Source organism: Montipora capricornis, chromosome 4 (assembly GCF_036669925.1).
Source record: "Montipora capricornis isolate CH-2021 chromosome 4, ASM3666992v2, whole genome shotgun sequence".
NCBI lineage: Eukaryota > Metazoa > Cnidaria > Anthozoa > Scleractinia > Acroporidae > Montipora > Montipora capricornis.
In genome coordinates this window covers 51,819,430-51,829,508 of record NC_090886.1, presented here as the reverse complement: position 1 = coordinate 51,829,508, position 10,079 = coordinate 51,819,430, and the positions used below count along the sequence as shown (strand labels likewise).

General features: G+C 37.7%; 2 protein-coding genes across 2 annotated transcripts; both read right to left on the bottom strand.

Annotated features, from left to right (window-relative positions):
• Window positions 1-271: 271 nt before the first annotated feature.
• On the bottom strand, window positions 272-8,477 carry LOC138047341 (uncharacterized). The gene is made up of 8 exons (XM_068894149.1): window positions 6,476-8,477; window positions 5,697-5,741; window positions 4,747-4,988; window positions 3,854-4,327; window positions 3,139-3,363; window positions 2,788-3,010; window positions 2,164-2,216; window positions 272-1,876 (listed from the first exon to the last, which is right to left on the bottom strand). Exons 3-8 carry the CDS (start codon window positions 4,765-4,767, stop codon window positions 1,532-1,534), a joined length of 1,341 nt encoding a protein of 446 aa, XP_068750250.1. The 5' UTR covers window positions 4,768-4,988; window positions 5,697-5,741; window positions 6,476-8,477; the 3' UTR covers window positions 272-1,531.
• A 292-nt stretch (window positions 8,478-8,769) lies between these two features.
• On the bottom strand, window positions 8,770-9,390 carry LOC138046818 (uncharacterized). The gene has a single exon (XM_068893397.1). The coding sequence runs from the start codon at window positions 9,388-9,390 to the stop codon at window positions 8,770-8,772; it is 621 nt and encodes a 206-aa protein (XP_068749498.1).
• Between the last annotated feature and the right edge of the window lie 689 nt (window positions 9,391-10,079).

Sequence of the window (10,079 nt, the reverse complement as noted above, 5' to 3'; positions counted from 1 at the left end):
AGGGATAGAATATAGCTATCCATTGAATAACTCAATTGGCTTTGCCCGCGCTTATCCGCTGGATAGCGATTTATCCAGTGGATAGCATTATCCACCTTTTGAACAACAGAGGCCGGGTGTACATGACATCAATGACAAATGCTTGTTCCTGTTTACTTGAAATCAGTCCTGTCTGGAAGTATTCTCGATTAAAAGGGCAACGTCATACTATTTTGGGCTCACTTTAGAATGCTACAAGATGCCTTTAAAGAAAACCCCTAAATGATGATACAGTTTGTCTCTTTACTATATTTGTAAACTGAAATTATGTGTTGTCTTAAGTTAGTTGTTATCGATGGCAAGGTGGAAGTGGATTGCAACTTTAAACAATTATACCAATATATATATTTTTTCATCCCCCATCAGGAAAAAAAAAACAACCAAAAAGAGTATTATGGATGGCTTTTCCTGCCAAAATTCATTTGAAATCTTCCATTTAAAATGCCAAAGAATATTTTACATGTAAATAAAGGGAATACAAAATTATTTTGTCATTCTAACTCAAAAACAACAAAACTGCAGTGACATATCCCCTTTAAATTTGAAAGTACCTTCAAAAAGCTGTTGTTCATTTTTTTACAAGTGTATTATGCTAGCCAAGCAGTTTGTGAAATGAACTCTCACCTACGTGACCAATGATGGTTACTATAGTTATTAGTTTTGGAGACAAAGGGTAGATTCTTGGAAACAAATTAACCTTGAGCACTCCTGACAATAACCAAAAAGGATGCACCACACTTTCTGAAAAGACAGGCACTGGTGCACACAATCTTGCTTGCAATCAATTATTGCTCACTCATCATATTCTTGATGATAATAATTTAATTGGTGATGTTGTTGACTACATTTGGCCAATGAAATAAGAGTTACCTTACTTGATCATGTACATGTATACTGGACCCAGTTAAGAGTCCCCAAGTCAAGAGTACAACTGTGATTTGTTAGGACATTTGAGTACTCGACAATGGCTGACCTGGGATTGTTAGCCATAATGATCATCCCACCCCCATGGCTGTTTACATGTTGATGACTATCAATGATAGCACACAAGCCATTCCCCTTCACAAAAAAACCCACAGACTTTTCAGCTGCAATAATTATACCATAGTGGTGAGCAGCACTTGATGAATGAATAACCCTGCTAATGTGGTTAACTAAGTCACTGAAATCATTTGCATTTGTGAATCCCATCAACTGATCAGCTGATTCAATACTAAATAAATCCCCCACTGTATTGACAACATCTTCTACATCTAAAAAAATGCTAGTATCAGAGTACAACTCGTCATAAACTTCATTTCCATCACAAATGGCATTGAGAAATGAATCAAGTCAAACATTTCGAAGTTGATCCCAGAGTAAAGAAATCTCTAGTTTATTCTGAAAGCAATAGGCTCCAAATTTCACTGCAATGAGGGTACATGCATTGCTTCCCAACCTGTCCCCAAAAGTTGACTGTGAAATGTTTTCAGGGAAAATAAACACACAATGGTTAACAAACTTCTGACTCTGAACTACAAGGTTGTTTATGGATCCCACAACAGCAGCTGCATCTGATCCACCAACATTGATAGGTACATCCCTGTAACCCTTTTCTGAATACTCGTTTCTGTCCATTTCTTTCCTCTTTATAAGTTTGCCAAGGGCAGGACCATAAGAAAAGGGCAGACAGATTCCCTCCACTTGCAAACTTTAAAACACTATAAATGGACTCGATCGCACTACCATTTATGCGAAGTGGACTGATAAAATATCCCTCATTGGATGAAACATTCTTAAAGAACCAGTCACAAAATGACAAAAACCCATGTACAACAAGGCGCAGAAGATCCCATGTCTACAAAACAAGAATAGATCAACATTAGCAATGTAAATAGTATTACTGGGTAATTAACTAAAATGCATGGTACCTGTAATTCAACAACAAGTATGGGTCACCTCTGGTTGGCCGAAAGTAGAACAATGATATTAGTATTTATGGGATAAAAAGGCTAAAGGGTTTTTGGACTTTCCCCAGAGAAACATCTGATTGAATGCATAGCCAGCTACTATGATAGAGTATTGGTAGTCTATCTGCATGTGTAGAGGTACTAGCAAAGAAACCATTCTCATGTAAAAACACACCTGCCATGCTAGAAACTTTTTCTGTCTTGATTTCTTTGAATTGTCTTCATAAACTGCAAATAATTACAAGTTTTAATGAGTGGGAAAACTAGTCAGCTGTGTTTTCAGATAACAGAGTATTTATCTTCAAAAACTGCTTACAAGACAATATTACAGTTGGTCAATGATATTACTGATACTTGAAATTAACACCAGTGTTTAGTTAAGTTTGTGAAGGATCAGAGCCTTTGGCAGGGTGACTGCAACAGCATGAAGCCAATTAATGTGGACCTGTATAGGACCAGACATTAGTGGTGGTCACAGCCAGGGTTCATTGCATCCCTTAAGTGGTTCTTTAATGTCCTGCACAATGAAGTATGAACAAGTGTTGTGAGATGGGACCTACAGTTCAACATCCTTATATCTGAGAAAACTATTAAGTCTAACCATTTGCAGATGTCACTACAAAGGCAGCACTTTCTCCTCAGTTATTTAAAGAGGGTCATGGAGGGGTAAGCATTGGCCTTTGTGTATTGTAAATCATAATAATTAAACTGTAATACATTAGATTCAAGGTCCTTTTTTTATGTGTTCAGGAATAAATTTGTAATTTACCAATTACTTCTAATGTAATTGACCATTTACCTGTTCCTTCATGGCTAGCACACCAATTTTCAAAAAATTCCATCCCCTTCCTTACGTTTGCTAAAACAGGGCTCTTTTCATCATTAATCCTTCGGCGGCTTAGGAGACCTTGCTCAAATATCAGGTTGCATGCTTCTAGGTACTCTGCTGTCTTTCCACATGCACTTGCATCTTCATTTGGTTCGTTTGCAAGGTCTTTGATGGCTGCTATCATAAACCGTTGCTACAAATAGAAATTAAAAGGCTCAATCCTGCATGATTTAAAAGGTGATCCTTGCTATCAATTAATCCTCAGGAGGGCTTTGCATCAAGCTCGGTTACGTGTGATGTACATGTACTAAACCTACCTACCTGCATTATTTTCGCTGGCCTCACATTCAGGCGCGTCCAGTTATCCCTGTATACAAATGCATATTTTAACCCAGGAACTCTACGGCTCAACCTATTTTCTGCCCTTTCGAGGTCTTGGGTAAACACCCTCTCAACTGTGCACCATCCAAATTTTTCTTCATCTTTGCAGAAGTCTTTGGCACCCTGTTCCCTTGAACTATAAAGGGCTGCTATCATGTTTTTCAGCTACGAAACAAAATGAGTTCTTATTTCATTCAATACATTTGTTCATCAATAATTTATTTACTCAGCTAACTTATACATCTGGATTAATAAAATAGGACAAATTATTTCATTACTGACACACTGTATTACTTACTCCACTTTGTTCATTCATTGATAAGATGTATAATAAACTGTCAGAGAAAATAATGAACTGAGATGCAAATATGTACAAGAAGAAGGAATTTACATTCAATTCTCAAGCAAATTATTACTATATTGAGTGGTACTGCAAAATCTGTAGCCTAAGCTCATTTAGATAAATCCTACATGTGCAGATGAATATCTGCATGTTTTGCTCACGAAATTATGTTAACTACAGTCTCTAAAACATGTCAGAAATCTGCCTAAATTTAAACAAAACAATGGGCAACAATTCAGCCCAAATAACAGTACAAACAAATATATGTGCACGTGTGCAGTGTGCAGTGTACAGTGTGCACGTGATACACACCTGATGGCTTGGGCATATCATCAAGAAAATAGGGTTTCCCAGTGGGTCCTCTGGATTTGTAAATGAGGCATCCACATAGTAGCATTCCCTGGATGTTTCAGCATCAGGTCTAGCAGGAAACTGAGCTTTAGGGTGGCCAGAGAGAAGCTTTAATACAGTAAGGTTTGATGATGCTCCATCACACAGCATAATTGACACCTTAAAGCCATAACTGGTTAGTGCTTTTAGAGTAAGCATTAAAAACTCCTGCAAAACACTGGATTGCATAGAACTTCCAACAGGAAAGTAAGGACCAATTAAATCAAAGATAGAGGTTAGGTCTCTCCAAAGGAACTGCACTATGTAAGACGCTTTCTGGGCACCAGGCTCCACCGCTGTGCTGAACACATCGTGTAGCACCTTCAGCTCATCCTCTGAAGTACTAAAGCCAGTAATGCCAGCCCCTTTGAGATTCCAGGCAATTTTCATCTGAATCTGCAGTGTATAATAAAATAATGATATTGAAAATTAATACACTATGTCAGAAAATTTGCAAATCTCATGAAATATGTATACACATGAAGTGTTTTCAATTGCATGCAATTGACAGCATTTTTATTTACTCCATCCAGATTTACAGACTACTATTATTCTTCATTTGCTTCTAAGTCACTTTTTAGATCCAAAACTACCTCTTCTGGTTATGTGGAGGAAAAAAAAAACAAAAACAAAAACATCCAATTGAAACTTGATTTACTTAACAAATTATATTTAACACCTTTCATTGAACTTCGCGTGATACATCTACATTCATGTTCAAACCAAGAAAAACTCACCAATTCACCAGTTTAATAAACAGTTTTTACATTTTTGTTCAGGGGTTTACTTGTGAAGAAAATAAGCTTAGTGCAAACCTTGACTTCATCCCACATCATTACTCCATGCCCTAATGGTCTGGGATGGCCTATCCTCTCTCTTTCTTTTTGGAACGTAGTGTAGGTCTTGTGCTGATTAAGCAGATACTCTTCATCAATACCAGCCTTCTCAGAACCAGCGTTGATGACTTTCTTCAAGGTTTTTGAGTGAGGCAACAGCAAAATCTTCAGATTATGTGATGCCTCATATGCTGAAGGGCTCCTGGTGTAAACAGCCAGGGCTATGCATACGTAAAAAATAAAACGAAAAAATGATTTTTGTAAATTAACTTCTATTGAATGTCAACATACATCAACAAATAAATTATTATAACAGTTAAAAAAAAAATAAAATTACTTTAAGAGTAATAAGTAATGACAATGGACAACAAGTAATGAATTCACGTCATTTAAAATTTAACAAAGGTAAATGGTTTTTAGAGAAGAAAAATTAAAATAAGTAACTACAATTTCAAATAACATTAAAGTTTTCCACTTCTTTTCTAATTTTAATTTAAATTGTGAGCAGCTTTGTCTTTGTTATGTTCTAATAGCATTCTCCAACTCATTAATACTTCATGAAGGGAAATTGAAGGAAATCATTACCATGAACAATAATTTAGATCTTAAATCACCAAATTTTGGGAACGTCAGCTTTTTCAACACTGTGTTTCATCTGATATCCAGAGACACCTTGAATTCCATAAATACTAAAGGAAACTTCACGTTTTCAACTCACTTATTGTTGCTTGGAAATCGGATGAAACAATGTGTCTCATGTTTGATATGCTGCATCATGCAGATCAGCCAAAACTTAAAAAGTGAGAAAATCCAATGGTATCATGCTCAACAATGGTCAAGTTCACTTTTGGTTCTGACAGAAAAGTCATACTTCTTGTACAGGCAACAGAATGCAGACTGCACTCATCTCAACCTCTGTAAACACTCACCAACTCGAATGGTTACTGCTGACCAATTTCCATTTTTTCCAGTAACTGTAGGAGAGAATTATAGAACAATATGAGTTTACAATTACGAGCATTGATAGTTTTTTTTACTGAGTCATTTCTTATATTTCTTATTCTGTGATTGGTCAATTTTTTGGTCCTTAACTTCAAGGTAGACACCAGAATTTTAAAACAAGGCCTTTCTTTTTTATTCAATTCAACTATCACCACCAAAAAGGCCACAAAATGTAATAATTAATTGTACTTTGCTTGATCTGATAATTACCATAACATTACACAAAGTTTTTAACATCTACAAAATTTATTTGTCTTCCACATATTTATTGTCCTGGAGAAAGAAAGCCATATTTATGAACATCCTATTAGGTCTCTATAGACCTATCATACAGACCTTGAACTTGGCTAACAGACTAATCCCCATTCACACCAAAGCTTGAACAAAATTGTTTTAAAACTTGTGTAAACATCTATGGTTTAAAATACTGATTTCTTTGCAAAAAGTTGTTTGCTGGTTTTTGTCAACTACAAATTTAGGGCAAATGTAAAAACAAGTTAAAGTTCACGTGAATTCTTTGTCAACTTCGTGACGTTTTTGGAACCTTGTTTAATAAACGTGATTTGTTAATGTGCATAGGGCATATGTATATAAAGAGGCACAAGCAACATACTATGATCAAAACAGAGGCTAATTAACGAAGTGAAAGAAAACCTTGAAAAGTATATCTTGAAATTAAAAACATAAAGATTGCTTTAAAACTCACCATTTTTTCTTTGATCTTTAAAGAAACCGTCCCTATCTTTCTCCCAAATACCCTAGCACCGGAAGTAGACTTCCATTTTTACCGCGAAAAAGTGATCTAAAAATAAATCGGTCTCTCCAGTATGGGAGTTGGACGCTCCTACTTATGGGCTCCTGACAATACCCATTAATTTAAAACGCTCTAATGGAGAAAGATTTGCATTTAACACATTTGCACTCTTTAAAAAGACTCCCGCATCAGACAGGAGGTCACCGACCGTAATAATTCCTTTAGAATAGAAATTTTTTTCAAAGGTTGATAGCTTTTGAACAATTATGTATTTATTATTCCAAATAACTTGATGCACGACGTCTCTGTACGTATTTATAGGAGATTCATTAAGTGCTGACCAAGCATTAAGACATTCTTTATAAAAACCTGGAAGGTAGACAGGCAACTTTCTTGTATCAAAATTACACTTAAGAATGAATTTTCCACCTATTGGAGAAAGAAAATAGTCTAGTATTATCTTCCAAAAACTCTTGTTTTCTTCATCTACAAATCTTTTTAATAACATCTCCCTCTGAGCTTGAATCATCGATTGAATGTCTAGCATCCTAAGTCCACCATCTTCGATATCGTTGATGAGAGCGGAACGCTTGATTTTATCATTACCTTTCCAAATGAAACGGTAAATCAAACTGTTGACCTCTTTAATCAACTCTTCCGAAACTGCAATCAACGCCGCTTTACTCAAAAATTTTGGTAGAATAAAGGATTTAACAATCTGAATTCTTCCTAGTAGTGTAAGTCCTCTCCACTTCCACATGTTCAATATATCTTTGATAGACTTAAGAACTAAGTCAAAGTTGGCTCTCATCCTTGATGCTATATGATAATCAAATACAATTCCCAGGATTTTAATTGATTTTCGTACTTTATGAGAAAACTTAGTTGGATCCAGGTGATGTGTGCCAATGGCAAAGATCTCCGTTTTATCATCATTAACTCGAAGGTTGGAGAACTTATAAAAAATTTGCAGAGTTGCCAATAAACGATGATACGATGCGATATCCCTGAGAAAAAAAAACAAGTCATATCGTCAGCAAAAAGTGTTAGTTTGATTTCTTCCTCATTGATTAAAATACCTTTAATTCCCTTATCCTCCCGAATTCTGCAAGCAAGCACTTCAATGGCCAAAATAAATAACAAAGGTGACAAGGCATCGCCCTGCCTAACGCCACAACGAATATCAAACAAATCAGTAATAAAAACATTATTTAAGACACAACTAGATACGTTAGTGTAGAAGGTTTTGATCCACTTTATAAATTGCGTTCCAAAGTTAAATTTTTCCAAGATTTTAAAAAGGAAAGAATGATTCAAAGAGTCGAATGCTTTCTCAAAATCAACTGCTAAAAGAATACCTGAACTATCCGTAAATTTAGCAAATTCAAGTACATCTTCAATTGTTCGAACTCCGTCAAGTAATGATCTTCCCTTGATAAAACCATTTTGATTTGAATGAATAAGCTCAGGTAAAAACAATTCTAACTTTCTTGCAATCGCCTTTGATGCGATTTTAACATCGACATTAATCAGTGAGATCGGTCTCCAATTTTTGATAAAACGTCTGTCTTTGTCTTTCTTCTCCAACAACGTAATCATAACTTGTTTTTGCGAATTTGACAGTTGTCCGTGTTCGTGAGCGAAATTCAAGGAATTGACGAGACCTTTCTCTATGAGATGCCAGAAGCCAAGATAAAACTCCACAGTTAATCCATCATTCCCTGATGTTTTGTTTTTCTCAAATGATTTCAACGCTTCTAAATATTCGTTTGTTGTAATTTTTTTGTCCAAATATTCCTACTGCTCGTCTGTTAACATGTTGGTATTTACATTCTTAAGGAATTCATCAATCGACAAGCCACCCTGTTGAAAAGAGTCTTTATCATAAAGATTGGCATAAAAGCTATGAATCTCTGTCATTATTTGTTTCGTAGCCATTATGCATTCATGTCATGTACTGACAGGAAATCGGAGAACACACACGAGGCAATATGGTGGATCACTACAAACACGTTTTTTATTACATCTATGCGTGCGCATGTCATAACTATATATGGTCAACGCACAGGAAGACCATAACATCTCCTCCACACAAAAAGAATGACCTGTCCCTATTTTGTAACTGAGCCAACAACAAAAAAAAAAAAACGAAAATCTCAAGGAAACAAACTTCACCGACTAACATCGTCGGGTAACCTACAGTCTCTAAGGAAATCAGAAAAATAAAAAAAAAAGAAAACAATCGTTCAGAGATCGAGTTTCTTTGGTGCCCTGCGCACTCTCTGAGGGTATCGCCGCTCACGGACCGTAGAACTGACTGGGGTCGCTTCAGGAGCTTTAAGTGTGGGAACAGAAACCATCTCCGGTTGATCTGCCTCGGGGGTCTCTGGAACTGTACCATTCACATTGGGTGGAGTACTCAGTTGGATTGGCGCTGGTGCGCTGGCCACTTGGGGTTGGCTGACCTCAACATTGTCAGTATCAGTGGCCTCAACTGCTGTTGGCTTCAGCTGGTCGATATGTCGACGCCAAATAATCCCTGGTGCCACTTCCACCTCGTACATCAGCGGACCTGTCTTATTGACAATCAGCCCTGCACGCCACTTCAGATCCCCTCGATAATCACGTGACATCACTGAGTCACCAACCTCTAACTGACGACGCTGTCTACCCTTCTCATTTGCGGCCCTGATGCTCTGCTGGTGCTGTTGGTTAACAATCTTACGGTTCAGGTTGGGTTTTACCAAATCTAGGCGAGTAAGGAGTAACTGTGCCGGGCTCACACCGGTAGTGGAGTGAAGAGTGTTCCTATAGGCTATGAGAAACTTTGCCAATTTCTCCTTCACTGGCTTTGAGCTTTGATGCATGGAACGTAATGCCTGCTTGAAGGTTTGTACTGCTCTCTCCGCGAGACCGTTTGTAGCTGGATGGTATGGTGCTGGAGGCAGTGTGGCCCAGTGGTTAGGGCGCTTGCCTTGAGATCCGGAGATCCCGGGTTCAAGACCCGCTCTGACCACTCGCTGAATTTGTTCCTGGTAGTCCCTGGTTCAACTTCCCAGCTGCACTTGTAAATAGCCAACTGGTTTGCCTCCGGCCAGTTGGGATTCTTATCAGTTGTAGTTGTTGTGTTCTGTTGTTTCGTGGATTCATTGGCCCTGAATAGCCCCTATAGGGAGAGGTCAATTACGTATGTATTGTATTGTATTGTACTGATGTTATATGGCGGATGCCGTTGGACTTGACGAACGCCTGGAACTCCTCAGAAACAAATTGTGTACCATTTTCACTAACGATCTGTTCAGGAATTCCAAATCTGGCGAACAAATCGCGTAGGACTTCGATGGTTGAACCTGAAGTGGTGGAACTAACTGGAATCACCTCCGGCCACTTGCTGTGCGCATCGACAACCACTAAAAACATGGAGTTCTGAAACGGGCCGGCATAGTCGATGTGTATGCGTTGCCATGGTGCAGTGGCCCACTCCCACGGATGCAGAGGTCCTTTGGAAGGCATGTTCTGGTTTTGCTGACACCCACTACAGGCTTTCGCCAGCTCT